The sequence below is a fragment of the Nuphar pumila genome, chromosome 9 (genome assembly GCF_984573655.1).
Source record: "Nuphar pumila chromosome 9, dmNupPumi1.hap1.1, whole genome shotgun sequence".
Lineage (NCBI taxonomy): Eukaryota > Viridiplantae > Streptophyta > Magnoliopsida > Nymphaeales > Nymphaeaceae > Nuphar > Nuphar pumila.
In genome coordinates this window covers 127,442,233-127,465,802 of record NC_143257.1, presented here as the reverse complement: position 1 = coordinate 127,465,802, position 23,570 = coordinate 127,442,233, and the positions used below count along the sequence as shown (strand labels likewise).

General features: G+C 40.7%; 1 protein-coding gene across 2 annotated transcripts; it reads right to left on the bottom strand.

Annotated features, from left to right (window-relative positions):
• Positions 1 to 3,610: 3,610 nt before the first annotated feature.
• Positions 3,611 to 10,229, bottom strand: LOC149829396 (fasciclin-like arabinogalactan protein 17). 2 transcript variants are annotated; one of them, XM_090018093.1, is made up of 3 exons: positions 8,543 to 10,229; positions 6,384 to 6,464; positions 3,611 to 3,740 (listed from the first exon to the last, which is right to left on the bottom strand). In XM_090018093.1, exons 1-2 carry the CDS (start codon positions 9,843 to 9,845, stop codon positions 6,385 to 6,387), a joined length of 1,383 nt encoding a protein of 460 aa, XP_089874219.1. In that variant the 5' UTR covers positions 9,846 to 10,229; the 3' UTR covers positions 3,611 to 3,740; position 6,384. The 2 variants fall into 2 exon arrangements, with proteins under 2 accessions (XP_089874219.1, XP_089874220.1); XM_090018094.1 differs by lacking the exon at positions 3,611 to 3,740 and adding an exon at positions 5,981 to 6,090.
• Positions 10,230 to 23,570: the final 13,341 nt, after the last annotated feature.

Below are 23,570 nucleotides of genomic sequence, written 5' to 3'. Positions count from 1 at the left end.
GCCTATATCTGTGACTATGCTCCCACCTAGTAGAAACCATATGTGTAAGTTATATCTTCTCAATCAGACTTCATAGATGCATTTAACATAGTTTATTTGATAGAAATCATGCTCTGGATCATGTTCTCTGGACACAAAAATAAGGTTTTTTAGGTCTTGAAATTTTGGTACATTGTGGGCCGTCAATTTTTAAAGATCTTGAAAAACCTACATACAGGTCACATTCACATGATTCAAAACTTTTTTTCTACTGAAAACGAAATGTAGATCATATCTATACGGTCTGATCAACAGAAACCTCAAGCATTTTGAAGCATTAAAGCTTTCTTTAGGTGGGAGTAGGTGCTCCCGTAGCACTGTAGCACACACACACACACACACACACACACACACACACACACACACACACACACATATATATATATATATATATATATATATATATATATATATATATATATATATATATATATATATATATATATATATGCAATGATTTTTTTGATAGTTTTGAGCCTTCCACCTGCAACATACTTTCTTTACAAACAGAACACATGTATGAACTTGTATTTTACCAAAAAAGCAGGTTTGTATGCAGCAAAAGTTTGTAGTGCTAACATCAATTAGGATGTTGTATGAGAAATGTGAATGGTTTACACCAATGTTGTATGTATTGTACGATACAATACAATACATATCGTTACTATGAGGAATATCGATATAATATGCATTTGTATCGTGATATGAGTGTGTATCGTATATATTGTGCAGATGTGACACACTTAAAAAGGGGCTTGATTGTAATTTTTCAGTTTTGGGTTTTAAAGACCTCTTGAAGGCTGATTTTGTCATTTGTGTAGAAGACATTAGAGAGGTATACATGCATCTTAGGACTCGTGAGAGCGATTTGGAGGGTAATCCGTGCCCAAGGGAGAGGGATTTTGCGGTTTGCTAAAGTAAAAGTGCATTTCTACCATTTTTCCTCTCAAGGAAGTGGGTTAAGGTTAAAAATCTTTATTATAAAATTACAAAGCTACCCTCCATTTTTTTTTGCCTCAGGGGGTGTTGTCCCGTATAACCTCCCGCCAATTTACCGTGAAGTTGGATCTACGAAAATTAAAAATTTATATCAAGGTAGAAATCAAGTTCCACACTCCAACAAAGATGGCATCAGATGATCCGGCATGACAATGGGACACTCAAGTAATGAGTGGAAACCGATTGAAAATTGAGTGCAACTATTGCCATTATATTTTTGTTTATGTAATATGAAAGTATGAGTCTTGTGGCATGTTCTTAATTGCAAGATATTTAATATTTTGCATTGTTCTTGTGAGATAATTGATGTTTAATGATGTTTTATGCAGCTCATAGAGACATAAATGCTTCATATTTAATTGTATGGTTGTATTTTGTGCAATTCATCATTGTTTCATGTGTTATGATTTTTTTAGATTTTTTGCTAGTTTTTCTGATTTTTAATTTTTTTATTAAAAAATTATGAGTTTTTACTATATGATACATATCTTATTTTGGACCCGACTGATATGGGTAACGATATGATACTTACAACCTTGGTTTACACTGTAAAGGCCTCAAGATAAACCAGCAGATTCCACCTTGCATATATCTAGCAAAAGATTTGAAGTTATAAAAGGAATTGAAGGATGAAACATCTGGGATGTTGTCCTGAGAAATGAAACCTCATTTGTATACTTCTTCTTTTTGTAGATATTCATCTTCTTGAATCCTTTCGGCCTTAACTTCCATATGAATAGACATCTCTTTTGGAAACCTTTTCTTATAACTTATTTTTGCATAAGCAATCATAAGCTCCATTCAAAGTTGCAATTCATTGGTTAAGGTAGTATTGACCCCAGATCTTGCTACCATGCTTGACACTGTTTGCTCAATCACTTGTATTTGTGGTTTGATTCCTTTTACCTGTTTCACTAAGTATTTTCTCAAAATGATTTTCCTGAGGCTGACAAAATTGTATGCTAAGTTTCTGTAAATTTCATGTAAAGTCTTATTTTGTATACCAGCAGTTATATGATCCTTTTATATGTTGCTCAATGAATTTTGACATTTGTTCCTTAAAGTTGAGAATGGTACATTTTTCCCTTTTTCATTTTTCCATCTATGTTTATGCATGTTTTTTTCTGTAAAAAATAATTTTTTACAATGATCTGACTTGCTTGATTGCTGCAATTTTTTAATAGGAAAGGCTTCCCAAGGAAAAAGTCTTGAAAAGGGTGCTGAAAAGTCTAGTTTATCTCCTGGTAAAGGAAAACTCCAGACTTCAGTGAAACACACACTGCCATGGACTGAAAAGTATTGGCCAAAAGTTTCAAATGACCTCATTAGCAATCAATCAATTGTATGCAACGTGCTTATTTCCTCCCACATGTTTGCAGTCTAAATCCTTTTTGCTTTCACTTTTTGTTTCCCCTTCTGATTACCTTCATAATATTCAAAAGCCTTTCTTCCTTTTGTTATTTTGAAGATCAAACAATTACATGATTGGTTACTGCATTGGGATGAGCAACATCTACATTCTGGCCAGAAGGCCAAGGCGAAAAAGCAGAATGATGGTGGGTCTAAAAAGGCTGTATTGCTTAGTGGGTCGCCTGGTATTGGGAAGAGTACTACTGCAAAGTTGGTTAGTCAGATGCTTGGATTTGAGACCATTGAGGTAGTCATTACTTTCTTCATCGTTTTGCTTGTCCATTTTTTGGGCCTTAGATTTAGTGGTGTTCTCCAGGTTAATGCTAGTGATAACCGGGGAAAGTCTGATAGTAAAATTGCTAAAGGAATTGGTGGAAACACATCAAATTCAATCAAAGAATTTTTCCGTAATGCATCTCTTTCTGTTAATGTGGGCAGGTTTGGCTTTTTAGGTTATAAGTCTATTTCAAAGATCTGCACAATCTTTTTGCTTTTGTTGTTATATTAGTTGTTTGCCTATGTGTAGGTCAAAGAATATTAAGTCTATTAATAATGGTCGATGGCATGTCTGCTGGAGATAGAGGAGGAGTTGCTGATCTTATTGCTAGCTTAAAGGTTACGAAGATTCCAATCATTTGTATGTGTAATGACCGTTACAGTCAGAAGTTGAAAAGTCTCATCAGTTACTGTTTGCCTCTTTACTTCCGAAAACCTACAAAGCATCAGGTACACTCTTAGCTCATATTTATACTTGAATACTCTTCATTTGGAATTTTTCTGCATTCATTTCTTGCTTCTTTCATTGGAAATGTATGTGCGATGGAACTGGTATATTTGGCTCTACTTCCTAGCCACTGGTTTGAATCCTGGAATGCATATTCCTGATGATGTTTCTGACTTTTCTGGAGTTGTGAGTTCTACATGTCAGTTGTACATGTCAATTGGATATCATTCCAGAATACCTAGTAATCATATTTCCGAGATTTGTGGTAAAATTTCTAGCTTTGGACTTGTGATCATTTGATTTCTTTTCCCTTTTGGTCATTCATTATTTTTTTCAGCCATGCACGCAACCACACATGCAGAATGTTTTTATGGTGTATTGTCTTATTAGTATTAGTATTAGCATAAAAGTAAGAAGTCTGAGTGCATCACCCTTAAGGCCTGTGAAACTTGTGTAGATCTCAAAATTGAGGCCTGTTGTTCGAGATGCCAATGTTGCAATCTTGTACAACCTGACTCTGGTCTTCCATTTAATCTTATGACACTAGCTCTGGTTTATAAACACCGATCTGAAAGTGCAAATGGAGGGTGTTAGTTGTGTATAGAAACTATGATGACAATCTTTTGATCCCTACCTGCCACTTGAATTTGAAAGATTTATCAAGGGATGTGTGAAATGTTTTGATAATACGATTGCCTTAATTTTTGTGTAGTGAGCAGAAAATAGAATATGAGAATAATTAAAAACGCACCAGCGGTGCCTAGATGTTAGCCCTTCATGGCATTAGGTATCGCTTAGATATCCACAAAAAATATAATTATTTAAAATGAAATATAAAAATAGGAAAAGGTTGAAAACCTTCAGTATACATGATTGTAAAATTTTAGTTGTAAAGAACAAATATAAAAATACGATCATAGGTGCCCCCCACCTAGTTGCTGCTGGGCACCTAGGAATGATTTCAACTGCTAATACCTTTATCCTATTACAGAACTGTACAATGAACAAAGGAAGAATTTTCAAATGAGTTTGAAGCTATCTTCGAAGTGAAATTATTGTTCGTGTAGCTTCACTGGCATTGTTAAATGACCAGAACTTTGTTTGGAGCTTGGCATATTGGTCTTAAGATATAGATATGAACAAATAATGAATCGATCTTTTAGACAACTTGGTCTATGCTGGAACAAATAATTTCCTGAACATGTAAGTTCTGTAGTATCATGTCCCTGTCTAAGACTGTGGGCCTTCTTCTTCTTGTTGCTTAACTTGGAGTCTGCAATTCTTGTTTGACTTATGGTTCCCAACATATGACTATCAGCGTTGTGTTGTTCTATGTGCTAGTATGATTCTTTCAGTGTTTGTATGTGCTAGTCATTGGCTTGCGCAGAGGGGCAATGCCCATGAGAATCGAACCTTGACTGCCCATCGAACAGCGGCGGCCACCCCCACTAAGCCAACCCCCCATTGGGGCATAAAAGTATTAATTTAAACATGATATATCTAGGTCCGTCCATGTGGACAGGCTGCTAAATATCTAGTTTTCATTACCGCAAATAAGCCTCAACCAGTTGACGTGGTCCATGTGTGCAGAAGTCGAACCCCATGGGGTTCTGCATAGCACTTCTCATAAGAAAAGAAGCCTTTCAAGTGGTAAGCATGAGAATTATTTCACTACCGTATGACTTGCAGAATAAACGGAGGACAAATTCCAAACTCTTCCTGATTAATGGAAATGACACAAGTTTCAAGCTTGAACCAAATTGGTGGGACACTAAAATAACTTTTGCAACGAATTGTTGAGGAGGTGAAAAAGGCTTGCCATCTTCATTATGGAATTGGAAAGAGCAAATAACGTAATTTTTCTTTGTTATCGCTATCTGTGCAGGTGAAGGCGTAGCCACCCAAAAGAAAAAAAAAAGTGGACTACGCCTCGAGGACAGGGATGTCAATGGGTTGGATGTAACCCAACATCTGATCCGATTAATAATCTGATTCGGGTTTGGTATTGAGTTTTGCATTCAAACTTGAACCCTAATCCGACTAAAACCCAATCCGATTAAGTGTAAGTATCAGGTTTGAAGCTAGTAGGATCCAGATTCATTTTTATCTAATTCCATCCGAATCCAAATCCAAAACCAAACCTGATTAAGTCCAGCTCGGTACTGTTTACATCCCTAATCGAGGGAAAGAGATTCTTCCAATTAGCCACTGCTGCTGCTGGAGTAAGGAAAGGGACGAGGTGAGGTAACTAAATGTAGAGGGCCATTACGAGCCCCATATGTCCCAGTTAGGTCAAGGGCAAAGTTGATTTTCCCTATTACATCTTAATCTTAGGAACCTCCCTATGGCGCTTAGCCTCCTTGTTCAGGAAGCTGCAACTTAACTATGTGGTCAATCAGACACAAGCCAGATATTTGTTGCAGAAATCTCTAACAAGAAATGGATTTTTTTGGGGATTATGATGTGGATCGAACGAATAAACGCTAAGATGACCCCCTTGTGCTGTTGCTTGGATCCTGTAGGCCAGCCGAGAAAGTGGTTGAGTGCACAATAAAGGATATTGGGGCAAAATAACTCAAATATCTTAACCACGATGGTCAACCAGATTAGCGTTCCAGATAATCTTTCATAGAGTCATGTCACGAAGTCTTCCTTATGATCCAAGAACCGACATCCAACTTCAAAACTTAGCAACGGGTAACAAATGGGCAAGCAAGCCACTAACCCCAAAACCCAGAGAGAACAAGGGCAACGGGTAACATAGAAGAAGGATGCAGCATCCAGGGGCATGCGTTTTATTACAATTACTATAAACACAAAAGAATTTATTATTCACTTTCCTGTTTATTGTGGCAGCGAAGACCACGTGAAGGCACCTCTGCAAGTCCCCCCAATCGTCGGAAACATCACGGGTCAACCTACAACTTTTAGACTTCAGCACAAAAACTTAAAAGATTTATATGTACTACCTACCTCCCCCCCCCCCCCCCCCTTTTTTTTTTTTCCTTTTGACAGACCGGGGAAAAACTTTGTATAACATCTGTCTTGCACCCTTACCCATTAATCCAAAAAAGTTGGTTTTGAAAAGCGAGCATCTTCACCTTCAATCATATTCCCGTCCGGGTTACATCCACGAATTTATTTTACACATCCTTTGAAAATATATGCCGGTCTGCAAGAAGGGAAATTTGAAGAATTTTGGCTAATTTACCTCATGTCCTCATGCATGTGGAGAGACGTGGATCCTGTCCAATCATAGCTAGCATATTGCACGTTAGCTCCATCAATTTTCCTGTCAAAAGATGCAAAAATAGCATTATATTTTAAGCGATATTTGGAATAAAAGCTTTAGGTAAATGCCCGCAAAATTCTAAGCTGCTTATTACCAATTTCCATGTTAAAAATATAAGAATAATACGACTAAACTACTTTGGTGGGAAAGGATCAAACTTTGGACTCCCCGCCATATTTTCTCAGCCACTCACACCGTGAAATAGCACCTGAGACATCTACAGTTTCTTAACTAAGGGCAAAGTGTTAGAGCTAGTAGTTTACACTAAATATCCCATAAAGCAAAAAAAAATTAAAAAAAAAAAATCCTATTTTCATTGATAGGTTTGAAGAACTTAAAAAAGTCAACCGCATTTTCTTCTGAGAAAACGCATTCATAATCTATTTTTAAAAAAAAAAAAATGATGAAAACCCACTCTAGACTAGACCAGCACCAAACAGTCAGGAAGAGCAAACACTGAATGGAGAGGAAAGAAATGCTGGACACATGCAACACAGCCTGGGTCACAAATCCAGAAACCGACGGCGACCCGGTAACTTGATATTAACAACAGTAAATAACCATAATAATAATAATAGTAATAATAAATAAGGCAGGCAGGCAGCCAGCCAGCCAACGACCGACCTCTCCTTTAAATTTTTGGGCAAACAGAGTAAGTAAAAAGAGGGAACATGTACCGACCCTCATTAAACCCAGAGTACCCCACCGACAATCTCGAACCAAGCAACGGCATCGGAGAAACGACGCTGCCTAGCATCATCCAACCATTCAGGTTAAATGGCAAACCATGGTTAATACCAAGTGATGAGATTGAGAGTAAAAAATCCAGGTTCACCCGAAAAGGGACAAAAAAGTGAGATCTGTCTGACCAATAATGAGAAATAAGTAACTACTTCGTTTCTTGAAAGTTGAAACAAAATATAAATTAGATTATAGAGTGGTTAGTTGGTTCCACAAGGGTACGCTAGCTATACTTGATTGGACGAAAAGACAGCAACGACTCAGAGTTAAGTTTTATGATTTATCAAATAGACAGCCTACCACCACATCCACATGTAGGGAGAAGCATTCTATTATTGGGCAAAAGACTCTCCGGGAAGGAACAGGGTAAATGTCCACGCTCAGACAGGGACGTTGTCGGTAGCACGAGTACAGGACATTTCCCTAAAAGAAAAACCCCACTTATGTAACTCTGCTACACCTCGGATGCTCTCATGATCATAAACATCTCGATCGTGAACTAGCTAGCTGTCATCCGCCACAGGCGATAAATCGAGAGAATAATGGGACTACTATACTCATAATAATACAAACCAGGGTAGTGAGATAATGAGCCATGGTCGTATTAGTATAGCACCATGGTGCTATTTACAGGTTTCTGGCTTAAGGAAGGTCAGAAAACGATGAAATTAGCGACATCTATCACGTGGGGTGCCCCTTTTCTCCGGTTTACGGAAGAACAATGATAGTAAACTATGCCTAGAGGTACCATCTATATGGGTGAGTAGGACCAGATGTACCATCTGAACAGGTGAATAGGACCACCACCATCAACACTACATTCTCTGGACATCACGAGAGGGCAGAGCCGGCGAAACAAGGGGATCAAGGTTTTTTCTTTTCTTTTCTTTTTTTCCATGCATAGATTACATTAATCAACAACCAACATGCATCCGTTCAATCCCTGCACGTCAAACCTACCGGTTTCCTGCCAAGCCATGGGTACACGGCACCCAAAAGAAAACCAACATTGTTCCATTTGCTTACTGCACTCAAAATGCATTATATGTCACTATACCTATTCTTCTAAAACGTATCATCATAGACGAATTGTCAGCCAACCGGCGATAATCAATCAGTGACTAAGGTCATTAGGTCACCCACATTTCTAAAATTAGAAAAAAAAAAAAACAGAGAAACACAGAATGATTCAAGTCACCAACCAATCAAAATTGCCGAAAGAAAAAAGAAAACATCTAACGAAATGAGATGATGACCATGATAAAAGTAAGAATTAAGAGAGAGAGAGAGAGAGAGAGAGAGAGAGAGAGAGAGAGAGAGAGAGAGAGAGAGAGCACCTCTCCGGGTGGTGGGCGCGACGGTCTTGGGCTTGGAGGCACTGGTGGTGGTGGGCTTGGGCTCGGACGGGAAGAGCACCTTGTCGATCCCCTGCACCGATATCCTGCCGTCCACGTAGATGTCCGGGTCGACCAGGTAGGCTGCCCCGCTGGCGTGGCCGAACCTGACGGAGCCGTCGGCCTCCTGTGCCGTCACCTTGTGCGGCAGCCTGAGCGTGTCGTAGCGGACCCTCCCGAACCGCCTAACCGCGTTGTACATGCTCTCCTCCGTCTGGTACTCGGGAATGAGGTGGTAGTACACGATCTGCTCGGGCGAGCCCGGCTCACTCAGCTGGTCCGTGGTCAGCCGGCTCATGGCCTCGTCGTTGGGTGCCAGCACCGTCAGCACGTACCCCTCTGACACGAGCCGCCCCATCTCGGTGGCGAGCGACGTCAGGTTCACCAGGATGTCGGCGAGCTCGTTGTACCCACCGTAATGCAGCAGCGTGTGGATGAAGTCCTTCACCTGCGACTCGCCGTCGAACCACCGGTGCCCCGACGACGGCCCGGGCGCCGGCGCCGGCGCCATCGACGGGGCCGACGCCATCGCCTCGTAGATGGGCAACGACGGCGTGTAAGGGGGAGCCGAGTACCCGTACGGATCCGGCTTCTTCTTCTTGACCTTCAGCTTCATCGTGGTCGTGTCGACCTCCGGCGCGCCCTCCGGCAGGACGGCCGAGATCTCAGCCAGGCTTCTTCGGCGGTTGAACTCGTCCTGGACGGAGCGGGGCACGAGGAGGCTCTCGATCCCGTGAATGACACCGTCGGGCCTGACGACGGCGTCCGGTTGGACGACCGTCGCGAGATCCACTACCTTCCTGTCCCCGCCCCTGCGGGAGAGGCGGATGACGTCGCCGGGAGAGAGGGTCCGACGAGGGGAGAGGTTGTTGTCGGGCCAGTCGCCGGAGAGGATCCGCTGGGGGATGACGTGGTACTTGAGCAGCGCCTGGAGGGAGGGGAGGTTGCCAGGCTCTAGCAGGAATCGCCTGAACTCGGGGTCGAGGTCGCGCTCGAGTGCCTCGTTCCGAGGGGCGAAGATGGTGAGGTTGTGTTTTCCAACGGACTCCTCCAGAGTCTGCAGCAGCAGCGCCTTCTCCACCAGCTCAGCGAGCACCGTGTAGTGCGAGTCCAGCAGCGCTACCAGCACCGACTTCGAGTTTACAGCAGCAGACGGCTCCGTCGTCCCGGCGACGGTCGCATTGCCTAGGAGGAGGACGATGACGGCCGATATCAACGCCATGCAGCCGCAGATCTTGAGATCCATGGCTGGGATCCCTGCCTTGGCTTCTCTTTCTTCTTTTGCTTTGTTTTAAATTTTTTTTTTTTGTGGGCTAAAATTTAATTTTCCACTCTCGATGGGATGGAATCGCCTCCTTCTGTTTGGAATTGGAGGGGGGGGGGGTGTTGTTTCGTTGGGGTCCCTCCCTCCCTCCCGGAATGTCTCAACGGCGGGATAATAAAGTGGGGGGTTTGTGTGTCGTGGACCGTGAGGTCCGAAAGGGATGGGGGGCTAAGTGGCAGCTCCAGGAAGCAATGCGTGCTTACCAGAGACTCCTCTCAGTAAGTGGCTTCTTCACTTCTACTTCACCATGTTATATGCATCTTTTCTGAGCTTAAAATCGGGAAAAAGACAATAAAGCCCTTCTCGTTTACTCTTGACAATTTCTTCCTTGATCGTTTAATGGTATGGAACTTACAAAGTATTGGTGAGGGACATAATTGGTCGGTTGCGGACTTACGATTAATATAAAAATTGTCCAAGTAACACGGTCGACATTGGCCCCCCATTTCCAAAAGCCATAAAGTAGCAAACTCATAGCCTATATTAGGGTGGTGGACACCATTTTATTAGTGTCAGGCTCGTCTCGTCTACTCACATATTATCTGGAAAGCCTGCTACGCTTCAAAGGCCGGACACGATAAGGGGCGTTCTTGACATTTTCTTTCGGGGGGTATTTTATAACATGGGTCATCATCATCCCAAGTCAAAGAGGTTTCGGGTATTTTATAACGTGTTTCTCATTCTTAGCTAAAGAGCCAGAGGCCCAAGCCAACGACGGAAACGTCCCACCTTAAATCTTTTATTTTACATCCCGCCCGATCCTGGACGCTATTGTCGTCGGTGGTGGCTTCATTTATTTTTTTGACTTTTATTTTTGGTGGTACGGGTATAGTTGGTACGAAGCATCTGGCTAGTCTCCTCGTTACCCACAAGGAACCAATATCTTGCCATATCCATCGCTGGAACATGATACAAGTTTAACCCGCAAGAATTGGTGAAGTGAAGAAGGGTGTGGGAACCAACCCTAACTTGACCCACGGGCAAGCCTGTATCTAGCCCTTCTAAAGTCGGGGTCATGCCAGGCTCCGATAGAATACCCACCCCACTCAGTTGCCCACCCCTAAATTAACAACCAATCTTCCTTTCATGCCAGCCAACCCACCCTAGAGGAGCAGCCAGCCAGCTAGGCGAATCTCCACCACAACACGGCCCTCCGATATTTTATAGTCAATCTGCACTTTCCAGTGCTAATTAAGTGCATATGCCGCTTAATCTTTTGATCATATACGGTCCAACAATCGTTGATTTCTTGTACTTCTCACCGCAAAATCATGCCTTCCATAGACCAAAAGTGAATAATTCATAAGCAAAGATGGAAACAGGTTCACATGGGATTTATTTATGTATTATTATTTAGATGGAGGGTATGTTCATTTTAGATTTCTATCTTGATATTTTGGTTCCTGTATTTGGATCACTGTCTCAGATTCACATTTTTAAGACAGATCTTTATCTTTTTAATTAGAAGGTTATCTTAGGAGAAAGTTTGTTTTGATATAAATTACTAAATCTTCTTCTTTAAGAGGATAATATTTGAAAATTTCCCTTTTTCTTGCTTTTTTCAGTTTTTCTTAGATAGTTGTACTTTGGTAGATTTCTTTGTAAATCCAGCCACGAATTTACGCCAATGACAACTTCTTCGAGAACTTTTACAGTCAAATTTACAGATCAACCAGCATCAGGAGCAGTGGCGGAGCCACATAGTGGCCAGGGTAGGCAGGCACGTGCCCACCCTGACCTGAAAAATTCCCCGATATGGGGCGTTCATGGCGAGTAGTGCCCACCCTGACCAGACTACCTAACCTCTTTTACACTGTTTCCCCAACTATTCTCTCTCTCTCTCTCTCAGGGCACGATTATGCAGAAAGTCCATTATTTTCTCGCTATCCATTCTCAATGAAACCCCTTTTTCCCCTTTTGGTTTTCAAAATTTTTGGTTGTTGATGCCTAATTTTGGTTCTTCTAGGGTTTTCCTTTTCTCATTCTGCATAGATCAGTTCTTATCGCAGTTGCAGAATCAACAACTTGAGTTAATTTGTTAGGGTTATGGTTTCCTTGTGATAAAAATTATCCTGAAAATAGAAAAAAGGACCTCTTGTGACATGATACCGATTTAAGAACCCGATAAAGCACAAGTATGAAATCGTGAGGAAACTGCAAGAAAGGAAGCATAAATGTGGAATGAGTGGAGATGGAGAGAATGTTGCTCCAGCTCTGAAGAAGGCAAATATTGGAATTGTCGTTGCTGATGCTACTAATGCAGCTAGGAGTGCATCTAACATTTTTCATATAGAACCTGGGTCAGTTTTGAATCAGCATAATGCATGATATTTGTTAGGGTTTAGGTTTTTTATTTAGTTTATTTTTAAATAGCATAAATATTTAATTTAGGTTTTAAAGTTTTTTCTGTTTTTTAATAAGCATTAGCCATTAAATGAATACTTTATTTTGGTTGGAATATTAGATTTTTTTTTTCAATGAGCATAAATCTATGAATTTTTTAGGAATTAGGGTGTTTATTTGGATATTTTCAAATGATGTAAATGTTTAATTATGGTTTTTGAGTTTTTCGTGTTCTTTTGTCTTTTCAATTATCATTAAACATGATTTCATTAATGAATGCTTGATTTTGGTTATCGGTTGTATTTTTGTGTTATTTTGGTTTTTCATATGACATGAATATTTAAGTAGGTATTTTTGTCAACCTTTTTTTTCAATCAACATTAAACAAGATTCCATGAATGCAAGCTTGGTTTTGGTTAGAATTTTAGTTTTTTTTTTCAATTAGCTTATTTATGAATGATGTTTATTAGGATTTAGGGTTTTGACTTGGTTTCTTACCATGTGTTTGTGTCCACCCTAGTTTAGGTTCCTAGCTCCGCCACTGGTCAGGAGTCACCATTCTTTGTTAAAGTATATTTAAAAAAGACATGAAGATTTCCTAAAAAAAATTCAGCAACAAATAGCAGTGTTGTGAGAGGCGTACGCCTCAATACCTGAAGCGTACGCCTCAGAGGCGAAGCGCACGCTTAAGGTATTGAGGCATTGCAGTGAAGCGTTTCAGGCTTAAAACACACGCTTCACTCATGTGAAGCACACACCTCAAGTCGAAATGTGCTTCGCTTCTAAGGCATGCGCATCATGTTGAATGTCGTCTCCGATTCTCGATTCTGTTTTGAAAGAGATCAGAAGAGGTGAAATGGTTGCAGTGAGGAAGCAATGGCCGACTTTCGCCATTTTTGCTAGAATCGTTAAAGTTTCTCAACGGAGATTGGGGGTGTAAGAGAGGGAGTTGAATGGCTAATAGAACTGATCCGACAGCCAAGAGCATCCATAGAACAAACCCTCAGAATCTCGTCGAGAAGGTTTTGAGGTCGAAGATCTATAAGAACACCTACTGGAAGGAGCAAGAAGGAGCAATGCTTCGGTCTCACCGCGAAAACCCTCGTCGACAAGGCCATGGAGTTGGACCATTCCGGCGGAACGTATGGTGGGAACAGGAAGGCGTCTCCTTTTATGTGTTTGGTGATGAAGATGCTTTAGATCCAGCCGAAGAAGGAAATCGTCGTCGAATTCGTCAAGAACGGAGATTATAAGTAAATGCCCCAACTTGCTTTTTTTTTTTTTTGCTTTTTTCAATTGTTATTATTATGCCCTCGTCGATGGTGACTTTCACTGAGTCACCGGCAGCCTTGTCAGTGACATACCTTGCAACTGGGAGGCTAAATGGGTATGTGCCTGTATCAGTAGCCACTCAACCTAATGTCGCCATCACCAGGCTACTGGAGGTGCCCTCATCGGGAAGCAAGAGTTGGATGCCGCTGGGGGTCGCTGCCTCACCGACAACATCATCGGCGACATCCTCTGTCATTAGATATAAAAAAGGGGCATTTTCCCTCCTTGATCTATGCTTTGGCCGACCATCCAGCTGCGATCACCAGAAAGCTTAGGGGCACCTCTTCTATAGACAATTGTCGATTCACCGACATCTTTTTTTTTTTCACTCACCAGACATCGAAAGGGGCATTTGTTTGGTTTTCTCAAAAAACCATCGTTTCCAAAGAATGATGCATTGTCAGTGAGGGTTGCCATCATCGACGACCTTTCAACTGGCTGCCAATGTCGGGGTGACATCGATCGACGATGTGAGCGATGTGGGTCATCGTTACCCTTCTGAGAAAAACCTGATGACTTTCAGTTTTCTCAGAAACCGAAAGCCATAGGGTTTTCAGTTTAAAGCAAGGTACCAGGATGAACCGGGTATTCCAACCCGGTGGCGGGCCCAATCCAGACCCATTTTGGGTGGATCGGGTCTGCCCGAATCTTATCGGGTCGGTCCTGACCTAGGATCAGACCCAGACGCATTAATGGTTTTGGGTTTGGGTCTGGTCCAAATTCAAACTCGTGTCCTGTTTGGACCAGGTCACCGGGTCAGACCCGAATCCTGTGTGGAAAGGGTCTAACCCAGATCCTATGTGGTTTGGGTCAAACCCGAATCTTGTATGGACAGAGTCTGCTCCAGATCCAATTCGGATAAGGTTTGACCCGAGTCCTGTTTGGACCAAGTCAGACTCAAGTTTTTGTTATGGATCGAATCTAAATTCAAATTGAATCGGATATGATTCGTAATATGGTCCAAATAATATTGACACCTGAACCGTATCAGTGACCAATACAACCCTTTCTAAGATCGGTTTAGAGCCATTTTTGACTGGTTCCTTATGATTTTTTACCTGTTTTGAGATGTAGAGACTTTGTTTTCATGAATTCATGAAAAGACAAGGATTTTCTCATTTGCTTTGTTCACTTGTTATTATTATTTTATACTATCATTTATTATTTATTATTAGTTTTTATTTAAAATTTTTATTATTATTATTTTATTAATATTATATATTTTATTATTTTGATCATGAAGCTTACGCTTCAACGCCTCAAGGCTTACGCCTCGCTTCATAACAGGCTCAACGCCTCGCTTCGCCTCATCGCATTTAACAACCTTGACAAATAGCATGATCCTTCTCTAGAGGTGGTGTCCATCCTCACCATATCCAGAAAGAAAGTTTTCCTCGATCTGCAGAACAACATTTCCAGCGACAGTCAACAAAATTATAGCTAAGATATAATCACATCAACTTGACCAACCCTAACCGTTACTCTTGGCTGGATGCATATGCTACTATATTTTTCTGCAGCATAAGCGAATAAAAACAGCTGATCAATACAAGATGTACAGAATCAGAACTTAGTCCACGATTATTTAATTATAAGAGAAACAATAACAAAGAGATTCTAAAACAAGAAGTACTGATCAATAAAAAAGTATAGATGTGAAGAAGCAAGGGAAGTCAAATATTCCACTTCTCATGCACAATCATTATGATTCTGTGCAAATGCCTTGGCAAAAAAAGTTAGATCAGACCATGTACTGGCGGGATCGTCGACTCAGCTTCTGATGGGCATACTCTGGTATTAGGAGTCAAAATTGCTCCCATGGTTTGACTGCTGGATCAAAATCCAGATAGATGATAGTGCAGTGGTCTGCAATTCATAATTCATGGATGAGATCGGTTATAGGAAATGAATGACTTAAGATAAATTTTTTCACATGTATTTTTTATAAGGAGTTTTGGGATGAAGGCGTAGTTGTTGTTGTTGTTGTGTATTTTTTATAGGGACTATGTGATTACCTTGGAGGATACAGCCCAGAAAGGAGTCGAGTCAAAATCGACTCACATCCATTCCAACACATTAGTAGCTAGCAAGCAAGCCAATAGAGTTATGCTCCTTGCAGTGAGACAAGCAAAAAGCACAATGACCAGTGAGTAGTTGGGTAATTGGAAATGAACCAAGCCAACTACAAGGTGACAAACACGTTGAGTTATTTTTATTTTCAAGTTACGCGAAAATTACAATCATGACCCAAAGTTGTTTGGCATAGGCAAGGGTAAAAGTTGAAAACCAGGGTGAATATTGGTTAAGATGTCATAACCCCAGCTGTTCTACCATCACCTCCAACCACAACATCTCCATGACCATGCCTTCCACTAAAAGATAATGGAACCAAAAACCTCATGCAAACCCATAAGATTTAACACCTAAACTCTTGTTACAGTTATTCCACAGCAGCATAAAACTGTTGGAGATGACCTTTCCCCAACAGCAAAGATGACTCTTAATGAAATGGCAATCGAGTGATTTTTTACATATATATTTTTTATGGGTCTTCATTTTATAAGTTGAGAATAAAAGGAGATAGCATTCTAAGAAAACGTCACAGATCTCATATCTCTAGCAGGATGGTTTTTGGTTCTCTAGAGTGCATTTATCCCATTCTTTTTACGTAGGTAGGTTTTTTCATGCCTATGAACTTGAAAAAACTCGACAATTTGAGATTCCTCTAGTCCAGTTTTCTTTTTTTCCCTTGAGACAACATAGGACCTGAGTAAGGCATGTCATGGCTGCAAAGGGATTTCTTCATCCTCAGCACTTTGGGTTCTAACAACTCCGAGATATTGTTGACAAAGTTCACATAGAAAGCGGCTGCTGACACACAGCCATGGTAAATTTATCTCACAGAAGGTACAGGTGCGTGCATGTGTGGTTAGGTAGGGCACGAAAGAATGTTAGAAGTATGGGCATGGAGGTCTCTCTCTCTCTCTCTCTCTCTCTCTCTCTATATATATATATATATATATATATAGAGAGAGAGAGAGAGAGAGAGAGAGAGCCGAAAGAGGATCAACATTATCACTCATGAAGATCAACAAAATGTTGAACCCATGAACCCAACAAAATAGAAAACAAAACTAAAATATAGAAAAACAAAAGCAAAAGGAAAAGAAAAAGAAACTACAGCCAGCTAGCAACAAACAACAAAGCCAAGCTCAACCAGGATCCTCTGGAAAAGAAGGAACCACCGATGAGTGAACGTTGTTCAGACGGAAGGAGAGGTCTCTAAGATGCATACGTAGAATCGCGTATACATCAACCAATATTTTATGGAAAAGATTGTTAAGGATGACCGGAATTTGACGAAAAGTAGCATCATTGCGTGCCATCCAAACAAACCACCAAGTAGTAAGCAACCATGTCTTCCATATCAGTCTCCACCGCTTGCAACGTCTAATTTCAATAGGGCCTAGGAGCAGATCAAGTGCAAAAGACTCCTCTTTAACAATTACGTTCAGAGATCTCCACGTGCTATTAAATAGGGTCACGAAGATTGGGCAGGACCAGAATAAATGAAAAGTAGTTTCTTCAGCAGCTTGACACAGCACACACCAACTTGGGAACTGAAAGCTCAACTTCTTTAAATAACTGAGTCTGAACCCTATCATGCAAAATTAACCAAGCCAAGACCTGAGATCTTGGGGTAGGGCCCTTACCCCATAACGCACACTCAGGGAACCAATCTGCCCCTGGGGGGAGCAACGATCTATACACTTTATGGGTGTGGAACGCACCATTTGGTGCAATAGCCCAATGCAACCACTGATCATAATTACCTGCATCCCCAATTTGATTTCTGAAGGACGATAAGGCTCTCAGCCACATGCTTCGCAAGTGCGAGATCGCCAGCCCCCGGGTTCCATGACGAAAGTTAGATAAATCAGGAGCACCATATTTAGCATGAAGCAAACGAGCACAAGGAGAACCTGGTTGATGGGCCATCCAACATTGCTTGGCCACAAGAGCAATACTCCTCTGTCTTGGAGCAAAAACACCTAAGCCAGCCATACGCTTAGGTAACACTAACGTTCGCCAACCAACCAAATGGCGCTTACTCTTAAGCTAACACCCAGACCAAAGAAAATCCGTCATTAAACGACAAATCTGCTTCTCCACGCCCACAGGCATCACGAACATTGACATGAAGAATTCAGGGATAGAAGAAAGAACATGTCTGATTAAAGTCAGATGGCCAGCAATGGAGAGATAAGACGCCTGCCACGAAAAAAGCTTGTTTTTCACTTTTTGAATAGTTGGAGCCCAAGCAGCGGAAGATAGGCGCTTCACTTGTAACGGTAGGCCCAAATACGTCACCGACAACTCAGAGATTGCACAATTGAAAATCCGTTGACCCGCTGCAAGCATAGGATACTGAACATTGAACATAGTAATAGAGCATTTGCTATCATTTATGGAAAGCCCAGAAAAAGAAAGAAAGAACTGGAGAATAAGTTTGAATCTAAGCATTTGTTGCACGTTTGCTCGCCCAAAAATAATCATATCATCAACATAAATAAGAATATGGTCCGAAAAATCCGGAAGATCTAGAGGATCTATCAGGCGCTTCTCCGCAGCACGCTTGAGCAACACCACGAGACCCTCAACAATGACATTGAACAACAAAGGCGATAGAGGGCAGCCTTGCCTTAGTCCACGCCCCAATTTGATTTGACCACCTCTAGTGCCGTTAATCTTAATCATGGCCTGAGCATTAGAGGCCAATTCCCTCACCCACCCAGAAAAACGACGACCAATGCCAAAATTGGATAACATTTGAAATAAGAAGGGCCAATGCGCAGAATCAAAGGCTTTATGAAAATCTAATTTAAGAGAAAAATAGGTCTGACCACTAAGATGTAAGGAGTGAATGACTTCAGAGGCCAAGATGAATGAATGTTGAATCCTCTTATTGTGGATAAAGGCGAACTGAGAGTTCAAAAAAATTTGGTGAGCCACGACCTTCAACCTATTAGCCAACACCTTGGCAATCATCCGATAAAGGGCACTCATAACAGAAATCGGGCGAAACCTAGAGATATCAGTAGCAGCATCATCTTTCAGAATTAAAGAAATAATTGCCAAGTGGGTTTGAATAGGCAATCTGGAGTTGCGATAGAACTCATCAAACATGTTAATAACATCAGGCTTCACACAAGGCCAAAAAAATCTGAATAAATCCACATGAAACCCATCATAACCTGGAGCTTTCTACCTTGACAAACCTTTGATTGCCCTAAAAATCTCATCTTCAGAGAACTTCATTTGCATAATTCTAGCTTGATCTTGCCGAATTGAACCAACAGAAACAGGACCAATGACACCATTCGCAGTAAGTGAAACAGAATATAAATCTTTGAAATACTGAGTGACAACTGAAATAACGTGATGATTAAGGAACAAAACATTCCCAATGGTGATTGATGGGATGACATTCCTCCGATGACGATGAGAAGCATATGAGTGAAAAAAATTAGTATTACCGTCTCCGGCCGCAAGCCATTTCACCCTTGCCCGTTGCTTCCATCTAATTTCCTCTTTGACCCTCCAGTTCTTCAAAAGCGTTGATAACTCAATAGATCTGGCCTGCAAACTTTGCAAGTGTGAATCAGATAGAGACTCCGGGGAAGACATAGTTTGATACAATGCTGAAATCTCTTGCTTCCAAGCAGCTGGTTGGGTCCAGATCGAGTCAAATCCAAAACTTGTTTGGTCCATACCCATGAAATATAGTATTCATACTCGTATTAGTACAGCGTTAACACGGGTATAGCAGCCTTCCAGAAGTAGCCATGTTACATGAAACCAGACCAAGTAGATGGATAAACTCTATAAAGGTCTCTTCATGTACAAAGAAGCTTTCAATACCCACCTCTTGTAACTTGATACAAGAAGCATGGAAACAACTGGGAAAGTGAACAATCCATAAATTGTAAGATAAAAGAGATCTTGCAGGTTGGAGTATGGACCCAGTCATGTCATCAACCATCTACTTGACATATACCTGAACTGTATTAACCAGTTTTCAGCTCTCTATGTTGATGATATAAATGAAAGTGATCCACTCAGCCATGTAGAATTGGACTTGTACTATATACAGCAGGACATGTAATGAGAGAAAATAAAAAGAACGAGTTGTAGCAACATTCTACTCATATAAGTAATCTTCTGTTCTCTCTTATCAAGTTTCTTATCACTAGGTTAAAAACGATGATGTGGAAAGCCTATCCGTAAAATCTGTTACCTATATGATCCATCAATACAAACAAAGAAATACCCACTGAACCATACAATGAATATTGCATATTGCAGGTGTATACAGGGTAGCCTACTTACTAGGAGTCCATAAGGTCAATAACAACTGGAGCTAAGTATATTTCATTGATGAATCTGTGTATGAAATATATCACCTATAAAAGGAAGAGTAAAAGGGGCACATATATGTCTTATAAAAAAAGGGGCACAGATATACATGTTAAATCATAACAGTCGCTACAATTGTTAATGCATTCCTAGTTGCTCCAAGTGAACAAAGTCAAAAAGCTTCTCTGCTTGTTCTATTGTATCAATGTCATTTGCCCATCACAAGTAACAAAGACCAAGAAAGTTTTTAAACTTTTCTATAAAAGAAAAATATACCAAAATCATAATATCCTCATGATGATTAAGGACACCAAAGGCCTCTGAAAAATTATCATCAATGAACAAACGGATAAATTACAACCACATGACCACAAAATGCTCGAGGAATTAAAACCACGTAACCCTGACCATAACATGTAAAATTGCTCAAATGACCCATTAATAGTGACAAATGTATAACTATGAAATATATATCCTCCTCGACAGACCCTCAAGTTGGAGAGAAAATAACAAGCATCACTAACTAGCCAATGATCTCCTAAAGTCTTGACTTATTCACTAATTTGGTAAGAATATTAGTTAATTGGGAGTGCGTGTGTGATATGAACTGCTTGGTTTTTTATTCCTTCACTTATAAAGTGATAGTAAATGTCTATCTACTTCATCAACTTCATACATGCATCCATGTCCGTGCATGAACAATGGATGCATGTCATCATCCATGCAATGTTGTTAAAATCGGTTCAATAAATGAATCGGTTTCTCAAAAAAACCCCTCTGAATCGAATCGTTTGTGAATCGGTACTTGTTCACCATTGGATGACATGTGTCACTAAAAAATATTAAAAAAAATTCTAACCTTATTAAAAAATATCTAAAAAATACTAGTTGAATCGACCCTTAATCAGCCCCTTTTGAATCACATTTGGGCCGACTGAATAGGCTGGTTCAAGTCGATTCTGGCAACATTGAATCCATGCCCATCAACGAGAGAGAGAGAAAGATGTAACATTTAAAAAATCAATATTTCTTAAATGCTCAACCTTGAAATAGGCCTCAACAATTTCTTTTTTAATGGGAATTTGAAAAGCATGCGTTGATAAAAAAAAATCGAAAGTTGGGAAAGATTAACTTACCCAGATTCACAAAACCCTTTTTAGAAGTGTGGGGGACGCTGTATACGAGTCTCGATTGTCCTTCGCCTAACACAAAGGTAGGATCCAGAAAAGTTCTTTGATCTTTATAGCCCGAATTGCACCATCGAGATGTTCGAATATGCAATAAAGATCAAAAGTGTATAAATATCCATTCTAAATAAATAAAAATTGGAATAAAAGAATGAATCTAAGTGAATGATCTGAAAATTTACCCTTTTCGGATTTGAGAATCCGTTAAGCTTTTAGGTTCTTCTGTAGTCCGAACAACGCTCTTGCGTAGGTACGAAGTTGATTGCAATAGCTCTGGAAGCACCTTTGTGCAATTATGACAACTTGAAAGAGAGGGTTATGGGAAGGTTGAGGCTCGTTCTCTATAGGGCCAATGCTCGGATGTGAAATTTTTAAATGATCAGGTCCGAGGAGCAAGCCCTTATTTATAGAGTTTTTAGACGAGATATGGATCACTAGATTCTCATATCTGGGTTTGACCCAAATGGGTTCAGGTCTAACCCTAAATGGAGATAAGGCCTATCAAGAACATTCTTCATTTTTGAAAAACATGCTAAAAAAGGTGGGACAATTAAAGATAAGATAAGGATAACATTCGAAGTAGCGGACAACAAAAGGGTTTTGTCGTCCAAAGACCAAATGACAAAGCCTTTTGCCATTCCCAAAGCTAGACGGGTGAAACAGGGATGGGGAGACACTATGTTGTGTCGTCCCCCAACTGGATGACACCAAGTGTATCCTCCCTAAACTGGACGGTACTAAGTGTGCCGTCCCTAAAGTTGGATGATCCTTGGGACAAAAGAGGACATGACAGATTGGACAAGATTGGATGACAAAGATACTATGTTGTCTTCAATACTGGACAACAAAACCTGTCTGATGACAAACCCTAAAAATTAAAGATTTTGTTATATTTTGAGTATTTTTGACATTTTGATGAGATTTTTTGAAAATTTTGTAGGGGTTCGACTTGAATTATTAGGGTTTTTTTTAAACTAAGAGAGAAAATGACTCGGTTTTGAGATTTTCGCTTTAAGACCTGAAAAAACACTTTCCAACAATGTTATAATTTAGGCATCTTGAAAAAATTTAGGTGTCTATACTACAAGAAAAATGCTAATTGGCGACGGACATTTGCGACAATTTTTTTCTGTTGCAAATTAGCGACGGATTGGTGAGTGAAAACAATCTGTCGCTAAACTATGAAATATTTAAGGAATTAGCAATAAAAAAAATACTATCGTGATTCCGTCGCTAATTAGCGACAGACTCGTGACAAAAAAATTCTGTCGCAAAGGTCCGTCGCTAATTAGCGATGAATTTGCGACGATATTTTTTTGTCGCAACTTAGAGACGGATTTGTGACATAATATTTCTATCGCTAAGTCCGTCGCTAGTTTTCGATAAAAACTAAGCGCTAAATTCTCCCTCCCTGCCTCTTTCTTTGATTACCCCCAAATCTGTGACGCCTTGCCGTAACCACCACCGACCCGTAAATGTCCGTCGCCCTCAGCTCACGATTCTCCTCCCGGTTCTTTGCTAGAAGGCGGATCTTTTCAGTGGCACTCTGTCGAACGGAGACCGACGACGATCCGAGAGTTGAGATGAACAGTCTGATCGTCGGCTCGAGCTCCTCTGCATCCATGCTCTCGAGAAACCCTAAAATTTGTTCCTCCTCTATCGACGGTCGTTCCCCAAACGCTAGCCCTACCTCCAGCTCCAGCGGAGAGGCAGCGACGTTCCGATCGGCCTCGTCAGATTCGACCGGAATCGAGGCGAGGCGCTGGAGCTTCCGGACGACCCAACAAGAAGAAGAAGAAAGAGAGGAAAAGAGGGAAATTTTTCTCCTCTTCCTTTCGTACTCCTTGCCTTTAGAGATGCCCGAGCTCCATGCTAGGATATTCCAAAAAACTGACCAATCTTTCACGCCGTTCTCTCCAGAATGGCTGCCACAACAAGTAGTTTTTTATCGAATCTCTGCTCTCGTCTTGCTTTTTTGCACTCACTCGTTTGTTGGCCTTTGTTCTCTCATTCTAGTGTTCTGCACAACCATTTTGTCTTTGTTGATCGTTTATAGTGCTCTCAGTGTGATGGATAACATGCGTTTGTTTGTTTGTTTTGTTGTTTGGATTTTTCTTTTCGTTTTGTGTACAGGTGAGAGAGAGATCCAAAAGACTTACTTGATCGAGCACTCTGTAGACCTGATGGTCCAGGCGATGATGCTAGACTCCAAGGCTGTCGATCTTGACAAAGAAGAGTGGCCTGAGGTCTTCCTTCCGTTCTTTTTCTTGTCTTTGCTGGTTTTTCTTTGTTATGTATTTGATACTTTTGGTAATGTTTTCTCAATTTGAGTTTGACGAGTTTGGTAGTTTTTATTTTTTTGAAGCTC

Bases quoted from the DNA above. Each gene is read 5' to 3' on its own strand.
- LOC149829396 (XM_090018093.1), bottom strand. From the start codon at position 9,845: ATGGATCTCAAGATCTGCGGCTGCATGGCGTTGATATCGGCCGTCATC. The intron at 6,465-8,542 runs GTGCTCTCTCTC...ATCTTTTGACAG, and splicing joins CGCGCCCACCACCCGGAGAG to GAAAATTGATGGAGCTAACG.